The sequence below is a fragment of the Miscanthus floridulus genome, chromosome 1, assembly GCF_019320115.1.
Source record: "Miscanthus floridulus cultivar M001 chromosome 1, ASM1932011v1, whole genome shotgun sequence".
Taxonomy (NCBI): Eukaryota; Viridiplantae; Streptophyta; class Magnoliopsida; order Poales; family Poaceae; genus Miscanthus; species Miscanthus floridulus.
In genome coordinates, this window is record NC_089580.1 from 55,492,303 (window position 1) to 55,520,115 (window position 27,813).

Sequence of the window (27,813 nt, forward strand, 5' to 3'; positions counted from 1 at the left end):
CTGCGGCCACCAGCGATGCAGCATCTCTAGCTTCGTCCACCACTAGTAAGCGCCGATCCCCTGTCTGGGCTAACTTTGATGAAATCATAGAGACAGTGGACGGTGAGGTACGTGTTGTTGCTATTTGTAAGCTATGTAAGTCTCGTTTGTCTGGTAAATCTGCTAATGGCACTGGTCATTTGAAAAGACATATGCTCTCATGCAAGAAGAAAACAGAACATGCTAATTTGGTTCAAACTAGGCTTGCTTTGAATCCTCATGGGTCTTATAGGAACTGGGAATATAGTCCTGATGTTGCTAGAGCTGAGCTTTGCCGTTTGATTGCTAGATTAGATCTGCCTTTATCTATTGCTGACAATGATACTTGGGATGATTACATTCAGCGTGCTCACAATCCTAGATACAAGAGAGTGTCTAGATTCACCACATCTAGAGATCTTTCTAAGCTTTTTAATGAAAAACTGCATCACCTAAAAAATGAAGTAATGTATGGTGTGTCTTCTATTTATTTGACATCTGATATCTGGTCTGGCAATGCTAAGGAAGATTATATCACTGTTGTTGCTCACTACATTACTTCTGAGTGGGAACTTAAAAAGCTGTTATTGGCTTTAAACTGATTAAAGTGACTCATAGTGGTATTAACATTGCTGAAATTATTACTGGTGTGCTTGGAGATTGGGGCCTACTTAACAAAGTTTTCTCTGTTAGCCTTGATAATGCATCTGCTAATACATCTGCTATGCTTACTTTGAGTCCTCTGCTTGCTGGTTACTTGGGTTATGATATTGATCCATTGAATCCTAGTAAAAAGATCTATCATGTTGTGCATCAGAGATGTGCTTGCCATATAATTAATTTGATTGTTAAATCTGGTTTGAAAAGGCTTAAACCACACATAGAGGTTTTTAGGACTGCAATTAACTTTCTGAATTCATCTAATCATCGCATTGCACAATTCAAAAACTGCTGCATTGCTAAGGGTATGAGGCCTCGTAAATTTGCTTTGGATATGGATGTTAGATGGAACTCAACCTACCTTATGCTAAAACATCTCATACCATATAGATCTGTGTTTTCTGTGTTCATCAATTCTCAGTCTGGCTATCCTCTATTGAATGAACAACATTGGTACATTGCTGACAAGGTGTTGCAGTTCCTTGAGTTGTTCTATGATTCAACTGTTGTACTTTTCTGGTGTTTATTACCCCACTAGTCCTTTGGTACTGCATCACATACTTGAGATTGCATCCCATCTGCATGAATTTGAACATGATAATACTCTTGCTGCTGTAGTTGTGCCAATGAAGAATAAATTTCTTAAGTATTGGAAGAATATACCACTGTTATACTCTTTTGCATTTATTCTGGACCCAAGGGCTAAGTTGAAAGGTTTGGGAAATGTGCTTGACTTGCTTGCTCTAAGTAATAATATGAGTTACATTGATTACTTTGCTGAGGTTAAATCTGAGTTGCATAAACTCTATGACAAGTATGAATCTAAGTTTGGTGCTGCTAGGCCAGCTAGAACCACCCATCCATCTGGACTGACAGGTAAGAGAAAGCAGACATGGGGCAAAATTTTTGGAGGATCAGTTTCTTCTGGTCCTTCAAGTGCATCTGCAGGATCTACTATGCCTCATGGTGAAAGCTCTAGTTTGGTTTTGGTGAATTGATGAAACCGTAAGTGCTAACTTAGTTTATCAAGTGCTCATAACATAGGTAGCACACTTCAAGTAGAAGAAGCTAATGAAGATCATAGCATGACAATGATGATGGCATGGCGATGATCAAGGGCTTAAACTTGAAATGAAGAAAGAGAAAAATAAAAAGCTCAAGGCAAAGGTATAAATCATAGGAGCTATTCTGTTTTAGTGATCAAGACACTTAGAGAGTGTGATCACATTTAGGTTTGATAGCCGTACTATTAAGAGGGGTGAAACTCGTATCGGAATGCGGTTATCAAAGTGCCACTAGATGCTCTAACTCATTGCATATGTATTTATGATCTAGTGGAGTGCTAACACCCTTGATAACATTTGTGAAAATATGCTAACACATGTACACAAGGTGTTTGCAGGGTTGAGATGGGTTTGGGATTCGGTGCTTTTAGAAAAATGAAATATCTATTTTCTATTGCGCCGGATGCAAAATTCTTGGTGGTTGGCACATTTGAGCAAGGGTGAAGAAGTTAGAGTTGAAATGGAGTTGGTCGAAATGATGCTGGCGTCGGTCTACTGACCGGACGCTGGGTCACTCAGCGACCGAACGCTGAAAGGCTGCGTCCGGTCGAGCTGTCAGACGGCATAGTGTGTAGGGTTGAGCACCGGACGCTGATCTGCGTCCGGTCAAGGTGGACCGGACGCGTCCGGTCAAAAAAACATGCCTCGGGGAGCTTACTAGAAACGACCGGACGCTGGGGCTTCAGCGTCCGGTCAGCTTCGTAGCCGTTGGAATCTGATGAACAACGTTTAAAGCTGGTGACGCGTGGCGTCCATCGGGCGACCGGACGCTGAGGGCCAGCGTCCGGTCAGTATGACCGGAGCGTCCGGTCAGAGCGCGTTTTGCCCAGTGAAGAGGTATAACGACTCTATTTGATGGGGGCTCTATTTATAGCCCCATGGCCGGCTCAAGGGATAACTCTTGCACATTTTCATTGACATAGCAACCTTGTGAGCCTAGCCAAAGGACTCCCACTCATCTACATCATTGATTCATCATCATAGTGAGATTAGGAGTGATCCAAGTGCATTGCTTGAGTGATTGCATCTAGAGGCACTTAGTGATCGTGGTTCGCTGCGGATTTCACTTGTTACTCTTGGTGGTTGCCGCCACCTAGATGGCTTGGAGCAGCGAGGATCGTCGAGGTGAGATGGTGATTGTCTCCGGCTCCGATCGTGGTGATTGTGAGGGGTTCTTGACCTTTCCCCGGCGGAGCGTCAAAAGGTACTCTAGTGGATTGCTCGTGGCTTGTGTGATCCTCATCTTATGTTGGTTGTGTGGCACCCTATTGAGGGTTTGGCGTGTGAAGCCAATTAGCGCGTGAACCTCCAAGTGAGTGAATCGCCACAACGAGGACTAGCTTGCCGGCAAGCAAGTGAACCTCGGTAAAAAATCATTGTGTTCATCATTGATTCCGAGGTGATTGGTCATCATTGTTATTCATCTTCGTGATTGATTATTCATTCATCTACACGGCGGTATAACCCTCTTGATCACTCCTTTTACTTTACCGCAAACTAGTTGACAAGCTCTTTAGTGTAGCTAGTTGTGAGAGCTTACATGCTTGGTTGGTGTGGCTCTTTAGTTAGACTTTGAGAGCACACTAACATAGGGTAGTGTCATTGCTCTTATGTGAATTGACACTATCTAAACTAGAATTGTGGTAGGTGGCTTGCATTTTGAGTAGGCTAGCGCAACACTCGCTTCGCATCATAATTGTCTAACCATTTGGTTAAGTGTTGTTGTAGAAATTTTTATTAGACTATTCACCCCCCTCTAGCCATTATGACCTTTCACATGGTCTCTTTGAGCTCACTGTTTACATTGACAGTGACAATATTGTGGCATATGATGATAACTTTGATATCATCGATTGGTGGTATGAGCATAAACTAACCTATCCAGTGCTCTGTACCTTGGCTAAAGATATTATGACTGTTCCTGTATCAACTACTTCTTCGGAGTCTACCTTTAGTCTTACTGGCAGGATCATTGAGGAGCGGCGACGACGATTGGGCGCAGACAACGTGGAGATGCTAATCTATGTCAAAGACTGGGAGCTAGGTGAAGCTGGTGGACAGCACACTGTGGAGGACAAAGAGCTAGAAGAGTACTTCAAAGAGCAGTACCTTGATGATGAAGCTGCTGGATCATCTACTGCTGCCCTGCTGGCGATGGTTGACTGCTGAGAGCTGAGAGCCTGAGAGGCTGTGAGTGCGACTTTAGTTGTGAGAGTTGAGACATTTGAGCTAGCTGGTTTGTAATAACTTTGAACATTTTGAACATTTTAATTTATTGAGCTGGCCGTACTCTTTTCCTTTCTAGGGTTTTATCTTACGAGATGTGAGTTTTATCTAGAAAGGTTTTTAATGAGGCGGCATTGCACAAACAGCTTAAATCTTTTGTCATCTGGTGTTTCTGTGATTGTTGAATATGAATATGTGAACCTGTGATTGTGCTGTTTGAAATATAGTGTTTACTGTGTAACATGCTATGGGCTAGCCCGATGTACCAGTGGGCCGCGGGCTTCACGGGCTGGCACGGCCCGATATTCGGCCCACGGACCGTGCCTGGGCCATCCACCAGACACGGTGGACTATTCAGGCACGGCCCGGTGGCCCGACGGGCCAAAAGGGCCCAAGCCCGATCAGGCCGTGCCTGGCCCAGGCTCGGGCCGTGCCGGGCGTGCTGGCCCGTTGCTCATCTTTAGGAGCAACCCAGCCCTCCCACCTCGGGCCCCGTCCTCTCGGCTTCTCGCAGTCCCTCGCTGCGTTCGCCAAAAGCAGCAGCAGCAGCAGCAGGTCCAGCCGTCGCCGTCTCCACTCTCCGCCACTGCTCCACCGCGCGCCGGATCGAGAGAGGGCAGGCGGAGGAGGAGGGATGAGTCTCTTCGGGCTTGGGCAGTGAGCGCACGCGCGATCTCGATCGTATCGTACACATGCTGCTTCGCTCTGCTTTTTTTACCCCCCTCGTCCCTGGCTTGGCGCCCGTGGGTTCGGGACGGCGGGATCCAGGCCGTTGCTGCTGGAATTGAGATCTCGCACGCGCGGGGTTTGCGGGATCGGGGAACTCCCTCCCCAGCCTGATCCGCTGCTCTAGCTGGGGATCGGCCCTAATTAGGGGATATTCTGCGTTCAGCAATCACGGCCATGCTAGTGCCACTGTGGGGAGTCCTATTCCGCTCTGCTGAACCCTTGTTTTTCCACCTTGGTTTTGGGTTTCCTCCCTAAAATGCGAGTTCAGTTAGCCCACTTCTCCCGGCGTGTTCAGTTAGACCACTTCTCCACCAGCTCCCTGTGAAGCCCCCTCACCGCCGCCTGGAATCAAGCCACTTCTCTAGAGTGAGTCGTGGAACCAAATCCTGCCTGAAATCTACAAGATGGCATGCATGGGAGGCCTGGTCTGCATTCCCCTGTAAGATAAGATTGGCTGCACATTTACTCTGCATGGAAAGCAGATACCCATGGCTCAATCCCACCCTGGATTGGTTCCACTTGGGGAATTAATCCCTTGCAACCCAACATGCCCCGCGTTGTTGAGGAATTGTGCTGATTTTAGCTTCTGATGCAGCAATCGTCCTGATCAGTGCTTTTTATTCCTCTGGCAGGAACCAGAAGACATTCCGTCCCAAGAAGAGTGCTCCATCAGGCAGCAAGGTAAGAATTTCGACTTCCCAGTTCCCTCTTTAAGTACTAGTTATTACTAGGTACCAGCAACAACTGCCTGTACTTGTGCCCATTGTTTGGCGTGCTGCGTAGCATGCAGAGTGCGTTTCATGTGTGGTGGCCGTTGCCTTGCTGCTCTGGATCATCAATCAAAATTTGATGTGTCCAGGTGATCATGCATCAGAGCCACCTGGCTAAGCACTATTGTTGGGTAGGACCATGATTGATGACTGAACATGCGAGCAATGTATCTAGGTGCCAATTTGTTGCAATCTCTAGTGATTTGTTTGGCCATGCTACATCCAGGATTTTAATCAGTTGTCATGAACTGTTTAGGGGGCATGCAGATGCAGGCTATTCTTGTCACTGAAAAGTATGCGATATAGCTTGTCTGCTAGTGCAATTAGTCTGGTTAGAACTTTGGGTTAAACTTCAGGAGTATGAATTGGTGATCGATCTTATCAGAGTGTTCAGGAAGTAGACAGACTTTAAGTTATCTGTTTTGGCTTTAGTCTTTCTGTTCTGGCCATGTCCAGAACTAAAGGATATCTTGCTCGGTTGACATTCTTATTGGCTATTGCGAAGAGCTCTGTTTATCACTGCACATTTGTTAACATAAGTGACACAAGCAGTTTTGTTGGATTGCTTTATTCTTCCATCTATTCCAAGACACTCTGTACTAAACATTTTGAAACATTGATAACAAGATTCCCTTTGCTGCTTATCATGTGTCAATTAAATCCAGTACACAAATACTTTCAGTGAAAGGTCTAACAAACATTGCTGTCCCACATCTATGGTGGTAGTATTTATATAGCCAATGAATCCTTTGCGAAACTATGTAGGATGCTTATTTAGCATTGAGTGGTGTTAATGAAAAATTTGCAGCAGTTATTTCTAGCACATTCAATCTTCAGTACATGCCATGGCTCTTAAATCACCTGTGATGAGCAAACTTTCTAGATTTTCCTATACACTGTCTTCAAATCTTGCACTGTCTTCAAATCCTGAACCTTGATTGCTTCTGCTGGGTTTCAACTCTAGCCTACCCCAACTTGTTTGGGACTTAAAGGCTTTGTTGTTGTTGTTGTTGTTGTAGAAATAAGCAGGCATCGAGTCATAAATTACAATGTGAATAGTGTGATGCTTAACTTGACCTTTTCTTTCTGTTTGCAGGGAGCGCAGCTCCGAAAGCACATAGATGCCACTCTCGGCAGTGGAAACCTTAGGGAAGCTGTGAGGTTGCCTCCTGGAGAGGATATCAATGAATGGCTTGCTGTGAATAGTAATATTCTTCCCTTTCGTTTGCAGTTTTCACCTAACTCGGTTGTTCCATTGAAGCTAGCATGTTTGCTTTGCTTTGCAGCTGTGGATTTCTTTAACCAAGTTAATCTGCTGTATGGCACACTCACAGAATTCTGCACACCAGAGAGCTGCCCGACAATGACAGCTGGCCCAAAGTGAGCCTTTACAAGTTTTCATACATTCTATTCTTTTGGATTGTCAAAATACAACATGGTGAAAATTATCCAAAAAGTTTGTCAGTGACTAGTTTATTTGAATAATTGTAATTTTGTGTACGGTGAACTGTTTCACCAAGGCTGCTATTGAATGATGACTCTTAGAGGCTAAGTGTCTCCTTGCTAAGTTGCTATTTGCTATTATATCTTGACTAGTGACTCATTTTTCTGGCTTCATAGGGACATGAAGTCTTTGAAACCAATTAATCTCTTTTTGTAGAAGACTAGAAGCTATACATAACTATCAATTGTTAGGGTGTCAGAGCTTAGAATTATGATGATGTACTAGCTCAAAAGTTCAATATTAGTGTACCTAAAAAATGTATGCCTCATGGTTACCTTTTCTTAATTGCACTTGTATTTCTCTGCAATGCAAGGCCATGCTCATTTTCACATGCTGTTCTAGTGTAATATGAATCTTGATAATGGATAGTCCAGGTTATGCCTCTTTTTGAGAGAAGAAAATTTTGAAAAAGGACTTTGTTTGTGGCCATGCCTATTGTGGTGCTAAGCATTTAACAAGTTAGCATATTCTTGGAAACTAGTTTTTATTTAGATCATATCATGACAGACAGACAGAGCAAACATGAGGTTTATGCAGGAGGTCCACCACTGGTGCTACTTGAGTGAAACCTCACCGAATACTAATATTGGTCAATTTCCTGGTGTTTTTGGGCAGCAGCAAAGAGGCAATGGAGAGGGTTTCCGGCACAGAGTGCAGAGTGGGCAAGGCTGTTATGAGCAACAAGGAGGAGGAGAAAGAATGCCAAATAACCAAAGAAGAGAAGGGACGGAAGAAGGGGAAGAAACATAAGGACAAGGGTCGGGGTGGCGATTGTGAGGGCAAGGCTGTTATGAGCAACAAGGAGGAGAAAGACTGCCAAATAACCAAAGAAGAGAAGGGACGGAAGAAGGGGAAGAAGCATAAGGACAAGGGTCGTGGCGGCGATTGTGATAGCTCAATTCATTCTGGTGACAGGAACCATAGCATTGAGATGGAGCAAGCTGATGTGTCAGCCACGATGGCTGAAAACCCCTGCTTGGAGCATGCAGAGGGTGCTATGAGCAAAAGCTCTGTGAAGAAACATAGGAAGAAAAAGAAGAAAGATAAAGAGGTTGAAACTAATGGCCAGACTCAGGTACTTGATGCTGATGAAAATGTTGTGTCAGAAGATGCGGAGAGGAACAACGGAGAAAGAGAACATGATAGGAAGTCGAAGAAGCGCAAACGAAAGCATCAGGATGATGAGACTGCCTCGAGTGGTTCTTCTGGTAATAAAATTGTTTTAGGGAAAGATAAGAGGAGGAAAAAGGAGTGTTTGGTTACCTTGGACTTGGAAGAGGGCAATAAATCTGACATGTCAAAGATTGGGAAGAAGACAGAGAGCAAGAAAAAGAGGAGAAAGGAGAGAAATAATATTGGTGTTGACCTAAGACAAAATGCACCAGCTGGAGAGGGTAAGAATGGTAAGGGTATCAAAGAGAAAAAAGTGTGTGAGGATGAGAATGATGGCGATGAAAGAGAAAAAGAAAACATGGCAAAGCGAAAGGACAAGGGTAGACGAGTGAGCTTCACTGATGATGTGGAGGTGTTTAATATAGGTGGCAGTGATGATGTAGAGGATGATGGGAGTGGTGAAACTGAACTTGTGCATGGACGACGGTTTACCTCTGAGGAAGATGCGAAGCTAATGGAAGCCATGGTGAAATATGCAGAGGTTTCTTCTCTTGCTTTATAGTTTATATATTGCTGGGTTTCACAAATTATATGCATTCTATTTAGTGCCTTTGCTTGCTTATAAGTGTATGTGGATTACTATTATTTGTTACTAAGTGATGTGGATTATTATTCTTTAACTTACAAAGATGGACGTTGACAATTCTTTTCCCAATTTTAATGTATGTACTACCCGATTACTGTCTGTTGTCTACTGAAATGTTTAACATATTGATGAAATGAACTTTTCATTTTGTACTTGTATTTTCATGTACTGTTTGTATAAGATACTTCAACTCAGTATTTTCAACATTCATGTAATAGCTATTGTTGTACTTTTTATCTCTCCTTTTTTGCATTAACTTTAATGGGAGAGTTCAGAATGTTCTTTACATAGGCTTAACCTATATTTTTAGGTATTCTCATGTTCTATATTTTATTAGTAACCAGTATTACATATATTAATTATTTTTGGAGTTTCGGTGCTATATCATGTTTCTACTTGTTCTGTTTACCAAATAAATAAATCGGTGGTTGGTGGCTATAGTTTACGTGCTCACCATGGTTCACACTTCACTTCTTTTAATGCTTTCCTCAATATAGATGAAGCAATTAGGAGAGAAAGGGTTAGAGATGATTGGAGATTGTATTAAACATCCAGAGCTCAGGGGTTGCTGGGTTGAAATAGGTAAGCCATAAACATTTGGAGCTATCTATTTTACATTCCCCCTCTTATACCGGCTTTCCCTTTTGTAATTAGTATATCAGTTACACATGTAAACTTGTAAGCACAAATTGAAATCAGTCTTTAGGCTCATATGCTGAAATCAATAGTTTGATTGCAAATTTTATTCTTGCCGAATATGCACTTAGCTGATAATTTAGGAATTTGGCTTGTGAATACTGTAAAATGAATCTTGTCAAAGTCTATGTTTTCCTGATCTAGTTAGCAGATGGCTTACTAAGTATTTGTTGCAGCAAAATCATTACCTCATAGACCCGCAAAAGCCGTATACAAACGTGCACGGATCTTACTTCAAAGGAGTGCTGAACGTAAATGGACTGAAGAGGAGTACGAGATAGTTCGACGGTAACATAAAATCCTCCTACTGAGAATTTTGAATTTTAGTTTAGTTTTCCATTATATATACTAAGTTTACTTCACATTTCTACATTTTAGTTTTAGTTGTAGAGCTCAACCAAAAGGTTGGATTACATGGAACACTAGTCCTTAATTCTATCTTGATTCTGTGTAGTATATTAATAAATGTGCTAAGAGATGACGAGATAGCTACTAGCATCCCTGCATTACTGAAGTTAGATTAACTACTCCCTCCGTTCCAAATTGTAAGTCATTTTGGCTTTTCTAGGTACATAGCTTTTGCTATGCATCTAGTTTAGATATAAACTAGTAATAACTATGAATCTAGAAAAGCCAAAACGACTTACAATTTTGGAATGGAGGAGGGAGTATGATAGCATATTAACTGTAATGTGCTATATCGTTCTGATGCTCTCTGCCTCCCCCATTTCTAGCCTTAAAGACATTATTGACAAACTTAGCAAAAAATGCAATATTTAGTTTGATACTGTGTTTAAGATTAGTAATTTCCTTTAAGTAGAATTTTCTTTGTAACTGATGATTTTTTCTTGGATATGATATCCTATCTCTTTGCGTCACTGTATATCCTATACTTGCTGCGTAATATAAAGCCTAGCTGTCATTCACATCGCAGCATACTTTCTTGGCATTTATTGTGAGAAGTAATGTTAGGATCTTATTTTATGATGACTGGCTTCAGGTGATTAAGATTGCCATGCATGACACAGATTTGTTGAAAAGAATGGCAGAAATTGGAGGGTATTAGCAAAAGAACTTGGAAAGAATGAAATCCATGTAAAAGATACTTGGAGACGAATCAAGCCCAAAAATTTGAAAAGAGGTGTCTTCCACTGTATAGCCTTTAAGTTTATCACAAGTTAGCTAATTCATTAGCCAATATGCATTTTCATCATTACAACTGTACCTCCTTTTTCATTGTTGTGTTTGGTGTACAATCTATCAGAATGTTTTTTCTTGCATTAGTTTAATGGCACTCATTTGGGTTAATAAAAAACAAGATTATGGGGATATAAAATAGACTTTTACTTTAGTTTATTTCAGTTTTGTTCCGTAACTTATGTTATATTCCGCAGAGATATTTGCATAGCATGTGTTCATGCTTTGTCATATATCTAATTTGAAACTCGGTATGAGCCATACAGGGTTCACAATAGTTACACCTTCATCTTTAGAGTAGGTACCCCTTATTTTGGGTGCAGATGGTTAATTTGAGCACACTGTTAAAAAGTAGAGGCATGGCAAATGGCAACAACCACGAATTTCATTTGGTTTGTGTCAACTTTGAATGACAGGCACCTGTTTGGAGAAAATGTCAAAGCATTAGTACTTCTGTATAACATGGCTAGACTGCATGTGTATTTGTATCTTCAGTTACAATGTGTTGAGTCAGTTAAATTTAACCAGGTTATAGTTTCAAAGGATGTACAAATTAGATTTTGTGAAAGACCATAAGTTTTAAAGGATTTACTAATTAGATTTTGATGTAAACAGGGTTTCACAATGCAAAGGATGTGTCCTAAGTTTTTTCTACCGTGAATTGATGTTTCATTATGTAATATAGAAAGATAATACTTTGGTGTGCTAACTTGTCCATTGTGTTTCGGTCCTCCTCCCCCCCCCCCCCCCCCCCCCCCCCCCCCCCCCCCCCCCCTCTTAATTGGTGAAATGTTCAGGGCATTGGACTCAGGATGAGTACCAAAACTTATTTGATTTGGTAAATTTGGACTTGCGTGTGAAAGCCCATCAAAACTTCGATCCTGGTCACCGTCGGGTGTGTAGTTCTTTATCCTTGTGCATATTTTATATCAGTTTTATGTTTACCATCTTCCATTAGTGCTCTTTCACATTGATGTATCCTTTATTCCATATAATCAAGTGTACTCATTTGTGACAGATAAAAGATAACATTTCTTGGGAGGCTATCAGTGATAAATTAACCACTCGTAATAACCACGACTGCTGCAAGAAGTGGTTAGTGTTGCCAGCCATTTAATGCATAACATAATTTCCTCCTTGAATATGGGCCTAATTCTGTATATTTCAAGTTTTTCTGCATTTTCTTTTTTGTTGGTCTGCCTTGTCGTCCTCAAACTGATTGGGTATCAGTTCTGTTCGTAGAAGTGCAGTGCGTGGACGCGTGGTATCTCTTTGGCATATTTATTGTTAAGACATTTTCTAGTGAGGCTGGTGCTGATACCTGGCATTGGTACAGACTCTATTGCAATGTGAATTATTTTTCACATTGTCTAAATCTATTGCAATATGAATTATTTTTCACATTGTCTAAACTAACATGGTTTGGTTGTATCGAAACTCTTGTAAAATGATTAATAGCTTCAAAAATGTTTGAGATTTTATTATAGTGTCGGTTTGGCATGCTTTGATCACTGAAACCCAATCCTTTGTATTGCTAATTTTGGTTTGTTTGTCCTAAATTTTCAGCTTATGTATGAAGATACTATCTTCGGACATATGTAGTCATTAAATGAAATTTATTCATACATAACAGGTACCAGCAATTAGCATCACCACTGGTTAAAGAAGGAATCTGGGCAGATACAGATGATTATCTGTTAGTGGAAGCGTAAGTTTCTATGGGTTACCTATCAAATATTGTAATATTGTCATAACAAAATGTCATCTGCTTGTCGTTGGGGTTATGATTGTGATATGGCCTGAAAGTGCCTCCGAACTTTGAGGTATAAATCTATTATTTCAATAAGGAAAATTTGTGTATTTGATCCCTCTGCTTTTGAGTTAATGCAACTTACCCCTTATACTTTTAAAACCAGACAAATTATCCTTTCTTCTTCTATACCAATTCAAAATAGGTCTAATATCAGACATGGAATTTTATTACCCTTCCTTTTAATTTACTCTTGTTTTCATGCACAAAATCTGAACGAATAGAATGAAATGCAAGTTCTTTTAGATGAAGGAGGTGTGTACCTGAACAATATTTACCATGTTCACCATGATAAACTGATAATGTGTGGCTGATATGTTTGAATTTTAGGCAATATGCCTCCTGTTAATGTTGCTTGGTATAGCATTGTCTTGTTGTTTCTTGGTAGCATTTTTCTTTTCTTTCTTTGTTATAACGATACATTATTTGTTGCCTGCACTAAATTTTCTTAACAATAAACCAGGCTTCAAAATGTTGATGCTGTTTGTGTTGAAGATGTTGACTGGGAGAACCTTCTTGAGCATAGGTGAGTGTTGATTGCTGATTGCTGACTTAGCTTCAATCTTTCAACATAGCTTGTTGCTAGAATTTTGTAGTTTTGGTATATGGCTCCCATTTTCATTGTTTTTTTAACATGAAATTTAATTGAGTTGATCCAGTCCTCTGTGATTTCAGCGAACTACAGATCATTTAGTGCTATTCCATCTGATCCGATGAATGTTAGATTGCCTCTTCCTTTCTGAGGGGGAAAAAACATTTGTTCTGAAAGGGCATTAGCATTACAACACTTAACAGAGAACCTTTGAGCTCTTGGGGACCATAGAGTGACTGCCTAGTTCATATGCCATTAATTCTTTCTTGCTGAGGTCCTTGCTTGTGTTGCCTTGTATTTTCCTGTGCTTGAAATTTGAAAACCTTGCAGATGACCTAGATCTTCCTTTTAGTAAAGATTCCAGCATTATGGAGATTGTTTTTTCCTACCAAGACTACTGTGTAGCAAATCGCCTATTCGGCTAAACTTGCAATATTCTGTTTAATAGATAGATAGATTATAAAATTAGTAACAAACTGTACTCATTAAGCGAATTTTTTCAAAAAGAATGGAATGCTTTCCATATATCAAAGCTAAGTGTCATCGGACCACTTTGGTTAGTGGTTACAGTAACAGGGTGTTTTCTCTTACTTAGGTCTGGGGAGCTCTGCCGTCAAAGATGGAACCAGATGGTCCGCGTGATCGGTGGCCACAGAGATAAGCCTTTCATTGAGCAAGTGGAAGTGCTTGCAAGGCGGTACTGCCCAGAAATGCTTCCGTACAGGAAATCAAAAGCAGGTGACTTATCGGCCGACGAACTTGTTGGAGTCTCTGACTTGTAATGGCTAGCATAACCCCTCAGCATGTGCTGTTGTAAAATTGTTTAGCTTTTGTAATACGGTACAGTATGGGGATCTGTAGAAATGTTAGCAGCATATATATGGTTCTAAAGCTTCAGTCAGACCTTCAGTGCACACTGCCAAGGTGTCAGCACTGTGACCTCCACAAACTCTGGTATTGTCGAGGGCTTCTGTATCTGGATTTGAAATGTTGTTGCTCCACTGAATTTAGTTCTCAATGCTGAAATGACGGATGTTTTGTCGTCCAACTAATCACGATTAAGGGTTAATTGGTCCCCTGACCTTTGATTAGGCACTAAGACTCAGATTAGACCGACTAATTGTCTGATTGGGTGGTGGATGACTAGTGATGCAATATGAGCTTGTGCCCTGTTTGCTTGGTTTATAAGCTGTACTTTTTTAGTCAACGAACAATATTTTTCTCTCATAATAAATCAGCCAACAATACTTTTAGCCATGGTTTATCAGTAAGTGAACAGGGCATTGGCAGTTGTGCAGTGTGCACTTCCATTTGTCCTTGAGTGAAAATCTTGCCGTCTTCCCTTCTCCCTTCACAGCTACCGGCGGCCGCCGCCTCGCCCCTTCCCAGCTGATGCCACCTCCAGCTCCGCGGGATGTTTAGTGTTGTCCTCCTCCTACATCATCCTGTCTTTGCTCTACTACTGCTCTGGGATGGATTCGACAGTTCTGGACCAAAACCAACTATACAACAGTACAGTACTATATAGCTAGGCATTTAGGCCGGACGACTGTGCTGCCCACTAGGACCAACTAGGCCCGACTAATCGAGTTGGTCCACAACTAATCATTATTAGTCGATTTTGGTACCATGGCGACTAGGGGCGATTAGACAAGTACTGTAGAAAACTTTGGTGCTGGTGATACAACATGTTGGAAGTGTTGGTGGATTTTGAGAGATAGATGTAAATGTTTTATCATTTTGGTGCCGATTGAATTGCTTTTTTAGAAGGGGGTAATATAGAATTTCCTACTCATCTGCCATAATTTCAGGCTTGGCCGCCCATTCTGTACTGTGTACGGACAGACTATGGAGCCAGGAGCCATGCATCCACGCTGGCATAAAACACAGAAAATCCAGTGGATGAGCTTGCCAGTTCGGCTGATACATAAGCTGACTGATAAGCCGGTTGAAGCTGTTTTGTTATGAGAGAAAAATAATGTAGATTCTAGCTATTATATGGTGTCAGAAATGGTGAGTGTGTTAGATCCAATAGACAATAATTTTATTACATGGAATGGAACGCAAAGGAAACGGAGGGTAATGAAAAGAGACATGCAATCTCAAGAAACTGCGACATGCCATCCCAATCAGTTATATACACTATTCATTGGTGACCTTCAAGCACAATAATTTTTTTTACACACAAACACTCATGTACGCATGTACACTCTTCTTGTAGTAAGCATCTGCATCATGAATTTGTCCAAGTTACCAAGTACACTATCCAAATTATGGCCATGTTTGAAACACCTTAAGCTTTACAATAAGCTAGCTTTTTTGACAGCTGCCCATACATATGGTTTGTTGGAGAAGCTCATGCTAGATGCAGTATTTAGGCTTTTTTACTACTTTTTTCAAGGAGCATATCTGTAAAGATCCGTATGTCAAAAGGCCACCATGCCTGAAGTGAGAGGGGCGCCATCATCGCTAGGAAAGGAGGGCCCTTAACATCCTTGTTTCGGAAAGAGAACGAGAACATGGAACAAGAACGGAAACATGGAGCTACACATTATAATGTAATTGTACTATGTGATGTTCTTGGAATGGGAACATAATTGTTTCTGGAAAGGAATCATGACTATTCTTTAAACAAGGAACGTCGCTATGTTTCACGTTTCCACCTGCTAAAAGAGAGGGCCTCCGTCGCAAGGAAGAAGGGGCGTCGCTCATTGGCAGAGGCCTCATTATCTCCATCCTCCATCTCCATGTTAAGATCAATCTCTGTTGGATCCATAGTGACCTGGCAAGCACAAGGGGTTCAAGCGGCCTAGGGGCACAAGGTCACCGTTGGCTGATTGGAGTAGTGGGCAATGCCGCAATGGTGAAGCTGCAGCAAAGAGGACATTTACCTTATGACTTCATAGACTTTGTATCATATAGGGATACATATATGATGGAAATTTAGTTGAATTCATTTTTTATTTTTAAGGGGTGCATATGTTACTCCATTTGTCCGAGATGCAGAGGCGAACGTGAAAAATAGACTATACGAGATGTGCCTATGTGTTTGGCATGGCATTAGTTTTTTTAATGAGACGCAGGTGAAGAAGACTAGTGATGTAAGGCAGGTTACCCGTAAACCCACAAATAGGTTAAATTTTTGCAGGTTACTTGCAAATCAGCAAAAATTTAGCTTATTTGCATGTTCATGAACAACTCTCCTTGCATCTCTAAAAAAGACTTCTCGTACACGAAGCGCTAGCGCGTTTAGGCATGACATTAGTTTATTTATCAATGAAGTAGAAAAAAATACCATTAAATTATGGTCCATAATACTAGACCACTTCTTTATAACACTTTGTTTTTTTACTTTGAATTGAATTATGTGGAGTATTGGCGTTTTTTTTATGACTGTCGGCTTGGCACCCTTCTCCTAGCTAGATCTGATCAAACATCATGTTAGACTGAGAAAAATGGTCAGGTCCAAATCTTTACCCCGAGCTTGATCTAACATGCTGGCAGGTCGGGCCATGCTATTTCTCAAGGTTTTTTAAGATTTCACACTGTGTGTCAGGTTTTTTAGGTTATATCATGCCATAAAAAAATCATGACCCCTATTCCGTCATCCTCCCCTAATAATGTTAACTTTTATACCAAAGGAAAAATATGCCCTTGTGATTTTGCCCCTGGTTTTTAGGGCTATTTGTGATTTTACCCCTAACTTGGAATAAGACACATATATTGTATTTTGAAAAATTATTTGCTTATTGTGATGGAATATAATACACTTTTGTTTTTTATTTTCTTTTTCTCCTTTTCTTTTTTAATTTATTTTCTTTCTCACTTATTTTTTTTTCTTTCTCCTCAATCCAATCCGGCTGGGCAGCTTCTCCACGGGTTCCTCTGAAAAATATCTCCACAGGAGCGGGAGCCTTATCCACTGCACGCAGCTTCTCGCTGCAATGGCCTGGGCAAGTCCGTCCCGCCTGCACGCCGGGCCAAGCGGCGCCGCCGCACTGCACGCATCGCCTCAACCAACGCGCGATGGAGTCCGTCCGCGTGCCTCCGTGCCCGCGCGTCCGGCTGCGGCAAGCCGAGCGCCGAGGAGACAAAGCACAACAGAGCCCAAGAACAAGAAAGTGTATTTCATTCCCACATCCCAATCGATCGAATACAGATGAGAAGCGGGAAGCTGCTCCGCAATCTCCTTCCGTCCCTGCCCAAATTTACCGATACCCCCCGCCCAAATCCGCCAGAGATCACACCTTTCCACCAAATCCGGCCAGGATGCGGCGCAATCGGCGGCCACGGACCCAGCTCGCACGGCCGCAGCGCCCGGCCAGCCGCGCCCCCGACGCGGCCGCCGCACCCACCGCAGCGCCTGCCTTGCCGCGCCCGCCCAGCAGCGCGCCTGCGCACCCACCGCGCAGCGCGCCCGCCGGCCATGCCGCGACGCCTGCCCAGCGGCACCCGCCGCGCCGCGAGCTCGCACGGCCGCAGCGCCCGCCCAGCCGCGCCCCCGTCGCGGCCGCCGCACCCACCGCAGCGCCCGCCTTGCCGCGAACCCGCCGGCCGTGCCTCCTCGCACGCCCTGCCCAATAGGCACCGGTGGACACGGTGCGGATGGGATAACTGTGATAAGGGCATTTCAGTCATTTCGCATATGATTTTATGTGTTTTATTTTTTGGTGCGTGCGTTCCGGAGGCCCTAGGTGACAGATCGCCCTTCACGCAGCAGAACTGGCAGGGGGATAGCCTGGACCGCGACGAGGAGAACAACAGGATTCAACGTAAGGTTTTGGTTTCATCATTAGGCTAAAATGCTTTCCATTCCTGGGATCGCGCGTGGTGCTGATCTCGCGGTGGCGTGTGGTGCTGCAGACCTGGCGGAGATAGCTAACTTCCTGGGCATCACACCTTCGGTGGACACCGAGGCGATTCAGGTGATAGAAATGGCTGGCCTGTGTGTGTTATGTGTTACATTTGCTGGATTTTATGGTGCTATAGTCATGCAAGATGCCAAGATGTCAAGCACAGCACAATGGCAATTGCAAACTGAGATGTATGGTGTGTCATCTTTCATCGGTTCATAACGGTCGTTGTTGCAGGGTCGAGGTAGCTATGAGGAGCGGGTGGAACTGCTCCATCTTATTGTCGACCTAGTGGAAGCTAGTTGCTACGCTGACAATCCAGAATGGAGGTTGGGTTTACACACAATTATTTGTATCTGAAATAAAATGTACCTACTATGTTGATTATACAATAGATATTATACATAAAACTTGTGCAGCTTGTGATAAAACTTTCTTCCAACATCGTAATGTATGATGCCAAATGAAATCTGTTTACACAGAAAAGTATTGTGTTAATTTGCATATGAGGTGGGTACCTAACATAAAGTACTGAGAACAATTTGTACTGTTGTAGTGTTGATAAGCAATTGGAGAAGGATGTGCAACTCGTAGATTCTATTGCTGAGAAACAAGCCCAAATTTTTTCAGAGGAGTGCAAACTTTTCCCTGCAGATGTCCAAATACAATCAATTTACCCCTTGTAAGTACTTCCAATTTAAATCCATGCCAAATGTACTGTCTAGCTGCTCCATGTGCCTGCAGAATTGCTCCAATGGTCTGAATCTTTGTGGACGCCCTGTGATCCTCAAATAACGAAATTGTTCAAATCACCTCAAATTTTCTAATATGAATTCAATTCTGGTTTCGTAGGCCTGATATCGTTGAATTAGAGTTGAAGCTCTCGGAGTATACCAAAAAGATGTCCAATCTGCAGCAAATGGTTCAGGAATTAGCATCGAAGGTATAATAGAATATACAACTGTACATATGTTTCTAGTTCAGGAATTAATGCTGGTTTATGTTTGAATGGAAACTTGGAGAAACTTTTTCTGCACTAGCTTCACAGTTTTCTTCCTTTTGAATTTTATAAAGGTTGTGCATTAATTATCAAAGGCAGAGCTAATTGTGACCTCTTGTCCGTTTCTTCACACCCCAACCTGCATGCTAAAGTTTTTTTTTTTTTTTGATATTTTCACAGTTGTATGTTATCTTTCAGAGCATGCAACCATTTAGCTTAATTTTTATAATGAATTACTTTCTGATACAATACATTCTGATTTTTTCTGTGTATATGATGCTGTTTGTTGTTCTTCCCTTAGTAGTCAGTATCATGCTATTTTAAGTTAACTGTGTAGTTGCTTGTGACAGTATGATTATAATCCAAATGAAGACTATGCCGAGACAGAGTTGAAGTTGAGGGAACACTTGAAATCATTTTTGGAAACGGTTAAATCCTTCAACACAATATATACTAAGGTGAATATCTTATGCAGCAATTCCTATTTTCCCCATATCTTGTTTATATACACTGGATATGTATAATATTTTCTGTTGGTGATTATTAATTTTAAGTGCTGAATATCTGTATAATAAAGGTGATTTGAATTACCATGATATAGGAAATCCATCCTTGGACCCACATGATGGAAGTGCCACAATTGCATGGCTTCGGTCCAGCTGCTAACCGCCTCTTGGAGGCATACAATACCCTTTTAAAGGTAATTTTGGAATGTCCACTTCACTAATTGGTCATGTTGTTCATTTCTTGGTACTTTACTATCACTGGCCTGCATACTGTGACATGGTTAGCCGATGGACAGTGTAACCAACAGGAATAAAACAGAATGTGTTTCTGCTGGAAATTGAGAACTAATTTGACCTGCTTTGAATAACTACAGCTCCTGTGCAGTTAGTGAGCATTGAACACCATATCTCTTGAAATGCCCTGCCTTGGAATTGTATGACCTCGTGTAATTCTGCTCCATCTTGACAATACCATATCTCTTTACCGTTAGTGGGCATCTTCTCAGGATCTTTCATTCCATGCTCTCTCCAATTAGATAGCGCACTGTGTTGTGTCTTTTGGGTGCCTGTTTCTAACCCACAGAACATGCCTTTTGACCTGGTTATTTATCTGTGACTTTTCAGTTCCTGGGAAATCTGAGGAGTCTCCGAGATTCATACACTGCAATGGCTGCTGGTTCACTGTCGGCTTCTAATGAGCCTTCATCTGTGACCAAGATTATTTCAGACTGCGAATCTGCACTGACCTTCTTGAATCACAGCCTTTCCATCCTTTCCACTTCTGTGGCACGTGAGCAGGGGGAAACACTATGAGTTTACAGCATTTGTATACCAAGATATAGTTTCGAGGAATTTATGTATGTAACCTTGCCGTGATTCAGTTGTTTGCTTCCTATTAAAAAAATCAGTCATTTGCATTTTAGTTTCTTCTGATGCATACACCCTCCATTCCAAATCATAACTAGTTCTGCCTTTTCTAGATACATTGTTTTTACTATGCATCTATATGCTATGTCTAGATACATAATAAAAGTTATTTATCTAGAAAAAAACAAAAATGACTTATAGTTTGAAACGGAGGGACTAGTAAAGCTTTTGACCTCTTGCGAGTCTAGTTTGTAACACTTACTAAACATCATACTTGATAAGTTGTATCTAGAGTTCTTCTCGAGTTTGTGCCATTTCTGTATATGTATGTGCTTTTATCCTTGATAAGTTCTCTTGTTGATCGAATATTCTGGATTTAAAGAGAATTCCATATATTATATTTCTAGTGAAATTCACTTTGTCGACGAACACTCCGAAACATAATATTGCAGTTGTTCAAGATTTTAAGGCCGCTTATATGTGGCTCACAGGCTTAGCAAATACAGTCCGACGTTTCAAGCAGTTTGGTTTACAGTTTTCACCTAAATGTGACATGCACTAGTCTAGCCAAATTTTGGCAAATTTTGGTCACCAGACTATGGTTTTGATCAACTTAGGCCACCAAAATGATTTAAGATGGTCAAATGGAAAAACTACCAAGCTAAATTTTGGCATCAAACTCAATGGAAGCCCATTTTGGTCAAAGTAGCCAAATTTTGGTTTGTATCCTTGGGTACACATGGGTAACCAACCACACGCACCCGAGCATGTCCCGCCTACGGGGCCATTTGAGGCTTGCACTATTGTTTACGATTATTATGCCTATAATATAGTTATACTCCCTTGGTCCTCAAATAAACCAATTCCTAAAATTCGTGTCCATCGAATTATCTTAAGTTTAACTAATTTTATATAAATGAGTAATAACATCTATGACATAAAATGAGCATGTTATGAAAATATATTCTATGGTATATCTAATGATACGAGTTTTCCTAGAAATTTGGTCAAAGTTTTAAAAAATAATTTAAGACCACTCTACGAATATATTTATTCACGAACAGAGCGAAGTATTAGAACATCGTCCCCGTCTAGGCACAGATAGAGGAATCCGAAACGGACCCATATTTACACAAGTTTGTTCTTAGACATTACATCGACATCATAGGTTGTACTAACTTTAATCCGGTGAGCGGCTCATGTTTGAGGGCTTACCTATGCTTCACCCTTGCGTACCGCCCCAACTTTCGCGTCTGCGTTCAACAACCATGTCATATCACTTGGTGGTAATCTCGTAGGACGTTAGGTATGGTTGCAGAGACAAAGATGCCCTCGCCTGATTGAGGTAGCCTCTGAGGAGAGCGTTGAAGCGAATAAAGTGCTCCACAATGACGTCACATCTTCAAGGGCTTGCCCGTGCTTAGGCAAGGCAAAGAGCCAACCAACGGTGCCTACATAGTAGCACTTGGTGAAAGCAATGACTAAGTGAGAGAGAGAGAGTAAAGAGGTAGAGGGCAGTAGGGGACTAGAAATAGCATTGCAGAAGCGAACACACTTACTCCCTCTGTTTTATAAGGTAGTGTATTCCAAAACATTTAATACGGCATATATACCCACCCGTTATATAGCACAATGCATTCTAAAACGTTTAAGATAACTTATTAAACGAACACTCAATGACGCATTGTACCCCTGCATTAAACCTGGTTAAGGAGTTTGGCCCTGTTCGTTTCTCTTATAATCCGTATTTTTCAGCTTGTTTTTTCAGCCGGAACAGTGTTTTTCTCTCACAACAAATCAGGCGGAACAATGTTTCGGCATGTTTTTTCAGCGAAGCGAACGGGGCCTTTATCACCAAATTATGGTTTTCTTTTTAAAAAAAACTTTGCTAGACTTGAGTATGGGCACCACATAGAGTGCTTTATATTTCAGTAAAAATTTTAAAAGCTATAATACACTATACTACAGTACGGAGGAGTAGCTCTAAGCTTCTGGATTTTATTATATGATTAGAATAAAAACTTGATTTTCTTTATCTATTATAATAGAATAAACAGCTCAACCATACAACCTTGAAATACTTTGATATAGGAATATTCCGTTCCAAGATATATACAAAATTCCTTATAGATTGAGCTATGACAAATGTGGTTCTATTGTTTTTTTTTGGCCTATGACTTCATATCCGACCATAAAATTATTGTTTTTTGCAACACTGTTACTATAGTCGCGGGTGATATTTAGAATATACATAGATATCTTTACATGTATCTAGAAGTATTTTTTTCGATCCGAGATTAACCCCATTTCTATTCATTAGACAGAAATACTAGTGTCTATATATATATATATATATATATATATATATATATATATATATATATATATATATATATATATATATATATATATATATATATATATATATATATATATATATATATATATATATATATAGAACTACTGTTCTGTAGCTGGCCATAGAATAACTTATTCTGTAGCCACTTTGAGTTACGATAACTACTATGTTAATTTACTAAGTGGTTTACTATAACGTTATGGTAAATATCTCCATGTGTTATAGTAACCCAACTATCGTAAATATGTATTGACATTATCGTAAATTAGTGTATAAAATTATAGTAAATGGAGGTGGCTATAGAATAACTTATTTTGTAGCCGGCTACTGAATAGTCTCTCCCTATATATATATATGTCCAGAATATAATACAACGGATCAAGATAAGATTGATGACATGTTTGGTTACACGCCATGGCTAACCACGCCGTTTTAGCAGCGCTACAATTGCGTGGCGGGAAGAATGACCGCCGCATGTCTCACCTTCGTTACGGACAAAACGACAAGCCACGGGAGCTGGCGGCTAAAATTTACACGGCAATCAAGCAGCGGCCAAAGTTGCCGGACTTTTTTGGCGTGGCAAGTTGCCCCGTGCAACCAACACATGCCCTTGAGTATATTTTTTTGAAACAATATGCCATTTAGTATACAACCAAATAGGTTGGGTATCCGGTGCATATTATTTGACCATCGGCCAAAAGTTTCGTAATTGAGGCATCGGAGAGCGATAGGAATTGGGAGGCGCAGAAGGGGGTTGGAAAAAAAAGTAATGGTCCATGTGCACGGTGCATCCGTGCACGAGTGTGCTACAGTGGGAGGAGGGATCCTGGAGAGCGTAGAGCACGTGGCAGGAGCCGCGACCCGCGCGGTGGCGAGCTGCGACGCGACGCAGGACTGCAGGAGTAGTGGATCTTGATCTGACCCGGGGCCCGGGGGAGGATGGATGCCAGCCAGGCGGCCTCCATCCGCCGTCCGTCCCCTCCATCCGACGGCGCTCCCGCCGCGCCTCGCTGCGCCGGCCCACGCCGCCTCTGACGAGCGAGCCCAATCATTTCACATCTGGCTCTCGTCAGGAGCAACCCAGCCCTCCCACCTCGGGCCCCGTCCTCTAGGCTCCTCGCAGTCCCTCGCCGCGTTCGCCAAAAGCAGCAGCAGGTCCAGCCGTCGCCGTCTCCACTCTCCGCCACTGCTCCGCCGCGCGCCGGATCGAGGGAGGGCAGGCGGAGGAGGAGGGATGAGTCTCTTCGGGCTTGGGCGGTGAGCGCTCGCGCGATCTCGATCGTATCGTACACATGCTTCTTCGCTCTGCTCGCTTTGCTTTTTTTACCCCCCTCGTCCCTGGCTTGGCGCCCGTGGGTTCGGGACGGCGGGATCCAGGCCGTTGCTGCTGGAATTGAGATCTCGCACGCGCGGGGTTTGCGGGATCGGGGAACTCCCTCCCCAGCTTGATCCGCTGCTCTAGCTGGGGATCGGCCCTAATTAGGGGATATTCTGCGTTGAGCAATCACGGCCATGCTAGTGCCACTGTGGGGAGTCCTATTCCGCTCTGCTGAACCCTTGTTTTTCCACCTTGGTTTTGGGTTTCCTCCCTAAAATGCGAGTTCAGTTAGCCCACTTCTCCCGGCGTGTTCAGTTAGACCACTTCTCCACCAGCTCCCTGTGAAGCCCCCTCACCGCCGCCTGGAATCAAGCCACTTCTCTAGAGTGAGTCGTGGAACCAAATCCTGCCTGAAATCTACAAGATGGCATGCATGGGAGGCCTGGTCTGCATTCCCCTGTAAGATAAGATTGGCTGCGCATTTACTCTGCATGGAAAGCAGATACCCATGGCTCAATCCCACCCTGGATTGGTTCCACTTGGGGAATTAATCCCTTGCAACCCAACATGCCCCGCGTTGTTGAGGAATTGTGCTGATTTTAGCTTCTGATGCAGCAATCGTCCTTATCAGTGCTTTTTATTCCTCTGGCAGGAACCAGAAGACATTCCGTCCCAAGAAGAGTGCTCCATCAGGCAGCAAGGTAAGAATTTTGACTTCCCAGTTCCCTCTTTAAGTACTAGTTATTACTAGGTACCAGCAACAACTGCCTGTACTTGTGCCCATTGTTTGGCGTGCTGCGTAGCATGCAAAGTGCGTTTCATGTGTGGTGGCCGTTGCCTTGCTGCTCTGGATCATCAATCAAAATTTGATGTGTCCAGGTGATCATGCATCAGAGCCACCTGGCTAAGCACTATTGTTGCAACCGGTAGGACCATGATTGATGACTGAACATGCGAGCAATGTATCTAGGTGCCAATTTGTTGCAATCTCTAGTGATTTGTTTGGCCATGCTACATCCAGGATTTTAATCAGTTGTCATGAACTGTTTAGGGGGCATGCAGATGCAGGCTATTCTTGTCACTGAAAAGTATGCGATATAGCTTGTCTGCTAGTGCAATTAGTCTGGTTAGAACTTTGGGTTAAACTTCAGGAGTATGAATTGGTGATCGATCTTATCAGAGTGTTCAGGAAGTAGACAGACTTTAAGTTATCTGTTTTGGCTTTAGTCTTTCTGTTCTGGCCATGTCCAGAACTAAAGGATATCTTGCTCGGTTGACATTCTTGTTGGCTATTGCGAAGAGCTCTGTTTATCACTGCACATTTGTTAACATAAGTGACACAAGCAGTTTTGTTGGATTGCTTTATTCTTCCATCTATTCCAAGACACTCTGTACTAAACATTTTGAAACACTGATAACAAGATTCCCTTTGCTTCTTATCATGTGTCAATTAAATCCAGTACACAAATACTTTCAGTGAAAGGTCTAACAAACATTGCTGTCCCACATCTATGGTGGTAGTATTTATATAGCCAATGAATCCTTTGCGAAACTATGTAGGATGCTTATTTAGCATTGAGTGGTGTTAATGAAAGACTTGCGGCAGTTATTTCTAGCACATTCAATCTTCAGTACATGCCATGGCTCTTAAATCACCTGTGATGAGCAAACTTTCTAGATTTTCCTATACACTGTCTTCAAATCTTGCATGTTTTATTTGCCACTAGAAATAAGCAGGCATCGAGTCATAAATTACAATGTGAATAGTGTGATGCTTAACTTGACCTTTTCTTTCTGTCTGCAGGGAGCGCAGCTCCGAAAGCACATAGATGCCACTCTCGGCAGTGGAAACCTTAGGGAAGCTGTGAGGTTGCCTCCTGGAGAGGATATCAATGAATGGCTTGCTGTGAATAGTAATATTCTTCCCTTTCGTTTGCAGTTTTCACCTAACTCGGTTGTTCCATTGAAGCTAGCATGTTTGTTTTGCTTTGCAGCTGTGGATTTCTTTAACCAAGTTAATCTGCTGTATGGCACACTCACAGAATTCTGCACACCTGAGAGCTGCCCGACAATGACAGCTGGCCCAAAGTGAGCCTTTACAAGTTTTCATACATTCTATTCTTTTGGATTGTCAAAATACAACATGGTGAAAATTATCCAAAAAGTTTGTCAGTGACTAGTTTATTTGAATAATTGTAATTTTGTGTACGGTGAACTGTTTCACCAAGGCTGCTATTGAATGATGACTCTTAGAGGCTGAGTGTCTCCTTGCTAAGTTGCTATTTGCTATTATGTCTTGACTAGTGACTCATTTTTCTGGCTTCATAGGGACATGAAGTCTTTGAAACCAATTAATCTCTTTTTGTAGAAGACTAGAAGCTATACATAACTATCAATTGTTAGGGTGTCAGAGCTTAGAATTATGATGATGTACTAGCTCAAAAGTTCAATATTAGTGTACCTAAAAAATGTATGCCTCATGGTTACCTTTTCTTAATTGCACTTGTATTTCTCTGCAATGCAAGGCCATGCTCATTTTCACATGCTGTTCTAGTGTAATATGAATCTTGATAATGGATAGTCCAGGTTATGCCTCTTTTTGAGAGAAGAAAATTTTGAAAAAGGACTTTGTTTGTGGGCATGCCTATTGTGGTGCTAAGCATTTAACAAGTTAGCATATTCTTGGAAACTAGTTTTTATTTAGATCATATCATGACAGACAGACAGAGCAAACATGAGGTTTATGCAGGTATGAGTACAGATGGGCTGATGGTGTGCAGATAAAGAAACCCATAGAGGTATCCGCACCAAAATATGTGGAGTATCTGATGGATTGGATTGAAGGCCAGCTTGATGATGAATCCATATTCCCTCAAAAACTTGGTATGTTGCTTTTTATTGTGGAATCGTGGAGCTCTCTTAGTTTCTTGTGAACACCTGACATCGGATGCAATCGAGCATGTTATCTGATTTGGATTTCGTTTCCCCTCTGTCAAGGCACACCATTCCCGCCAAACTTCAAGGAAGTAGTAAAGACAATATTCAAGCGCTTGTTTCGTGTCTATGCCCACATCTACCACTCTCATTTCCAGAAGATTGTTAGCCTTAAAGAGGAGGCCCATCTCAATACCTGTTTCAAGCACTTCATTCTGTTTACAAATGTAGGTCCCATCATTCATGGCAATTGCTTTTTATACAACACAATTACATACCTACATTCTTGGCCAGGAAAAAAGGAAAATGGCAGCAGTTAACGTTCTTTGGTGTTTGTGCTGCAGGAGTTTGGCCTGATTGACAAGAAGGAGCTGGCTCCACTACAGGAGCTCATCGAATCCATCATCGTTCCTTACTGAGAATACGCTGTACTAAACATGGATACAGAGCTCTCAATGCTGATGGCTGTGAAATTTAGTCTGTTTGCGACAATACTTCACTGCATAGAGCTTATTGTTCCAGTTATTAGACATAAAAGGGCATGTGACATTGCTAATGTTATATATGTGTTTGTACCTGTGTGTTTCTTCCTGATCATGTATTGGCCATGTAAGTGTGCCTGTTATCAGCTATAGAACGGTGGTGATGATGTACTGCAGAAAGAAAAACACAAGAAAGCTGTGTTGGATTAATGTATGCAGTGTTTGTTTCCTCCTGGTTATGTGTTACCGTCAGTTTGTCAACTTATTTCCAAAAACTCCCACTGGCTAAATTGTAGACCGTTTCAATTTTGTCCGAAGTCAAAACTTCTTCAATTTGGAGTTCATGGACAAATATTGTTGACATTTACAAAACCATATAAATAAATTGTCAATGCATATTTCAAATTTGATTTAATGAAACTTTTTTGATGTGCTAGATGTTGATCAGATTATGTTAGTTTGGTTTAGG

General features: G+C 41.8%; 2 protein-coding genes and 1 pseudogene across 10 annotated transcripts; all 3 read left to right on the forward strand.

Annotated features, from left to right (window-relative positions):
• Nucleotides 1-4,436: 4,436 nt before the first annotated feature.
• LOC136521511 (uncharacterized) lies at nt 4,437-14,073 on the forward strand. 8 transcript variants are annotated; one of them, XR_010775683.1, is made up of 13 exons: nt 4,437-5,136; nt 5,330-5,378; nt 6,564-6,672; nt 6,754-6,847; nt 7,587-8,625; nt 9,228-9,312; nt 9,603-9,714; nt 10,455-10,567; nt 11,421-11,518; nt 11,642-11,718; nt 12,257-12,446; nt 12,897-12,959; nt 13,621-13,696. XR_010775683.1 is itself a non-coding variant. In XM_066515290.1 (13 exons), exons 1-13 carry the CDS (start codon nt 5,102-5,104, stop codon nt 13,805-13,807), a joined length of 2,136 nt encoding a protein of 711 aa, XP_066371387.1. In that variant the 5' UTR covers nt 4,437-5,101; the 3' UTR covers nt 13,808-14,073. The 8 variants fall into 8 exon arrangements, 6 of the variants coding, with proteins under 6 accessions (XP_066371387.1, XP_066371453.1, XP_066371583.1 ...); XR_010775712.1 differs by lacking the exon at nt 13,621-13,696 and adding an exon at nt 11,866-11,953 and having other exon boundaries at nt 12,257-12,331; nt 12,897-12,944; XM_066515290.1 differs by having other exon boundaries at nt 12,257-12,331; nt 13,621-14,073.
• A 2,803-nt stretch (nt 14,074-16,876) lies between these two features.
• Nucleotides 16,877-22,635, forward strand: LOC136522082 (AUGMIN subunit 7-like). Of its 2 annotated transcripts, none has more exons than XM_066515965.1 (8): nt 16,877-17,797; nt 17,889-17,950; nt 18,116-18,207; nt 18,435-18,560; nt 18,731-18,821; nt 19,229-19,336; nt 19,480-19,578; nt 19,670-19,966. In XM_066515965.1, the coding sequence occupies exons 1-8, from the start codon at nt 17,185-17,187 to the stop codon at nt 19,724-19,726; spliced, it is 1,248 nt and encodes a 415-aa protein (XP_066372062.1). In that variant the 5' UTR covers nt 16,877-17,184; the 3' UTR covers nt 19,727-19,966. The 2 variants fall into 2 exon arrangements, with proteins under 2 accessions (XP_066372062.1, XP_066371998.1); XM_066515901.1 differs by lacking the exon at nt 19,670-19,966 and adding an exon at nt 20,009-22,635 and having other exon boundaries at nt 16,879-17,797.
• A 715-nt stretch (nt 22,636-23,350) lies between these two features.
• On the forward strand, nt 23,351-27,577 carry LOC136522233 (MOB kinase activator-like 1A; annotated as a pseudogene).
• The last annotated feature ends 236 nt before the right edge of the window (nt 27,578-27,813 follow it).

What these genes read in the sequence shown, in the direction of transcription:
- LOC136521511 (XM_066515290.1), top strand. Translation starts at nt 5,102, where the DNA reads ATGGCATGCATGGGAGGCCTGGTCTGCATTCCCCT. An exon ending in GGCCTGGTCTGCATTCCCCT is followed by an intron (nt 5,137 to 5,329) that starts GTAAGATAAGAT and finishes TTCCTCTGGCAG; the next exon opens with GAACCAGAAGACATTCCGTC. An exon ending in GAGAACCTTCTTGAGCATAG is followed by an intron (nt 12,960 to 13,620) that starts GTGAGTGTTGAT and finishes TCTCTTACTTAG; the next exon opens with GTCTGGGGAGCTCTGCCGTC.
- LOC136522082 (XM_066515901.1), top strand. Translation starts at nt 17,185, where the DNA reads ATGAGAAGCGGGAAGCTGCTCCGCAATCTCCTTCCGTCCCTGCCCAAA. An exon ending in TGGACACCGAGGCGATTCAG is followed by an intron (nt 17,951 to 18,115) that starts GTGATAGAAATG and finishes TCGTTGTTGCAG; the next exon opens with GGTCGAGGTAGCTATGAGGA. An exon ending in CATACAATACCCTTTTAAAG is followed by an intron (nt 19,579 to 20,008) that starts GTAATTTTGGAA and finishes GTGACTTTTCAG; the next exon opens with TTCCTGGGAAATCTGAGGAG.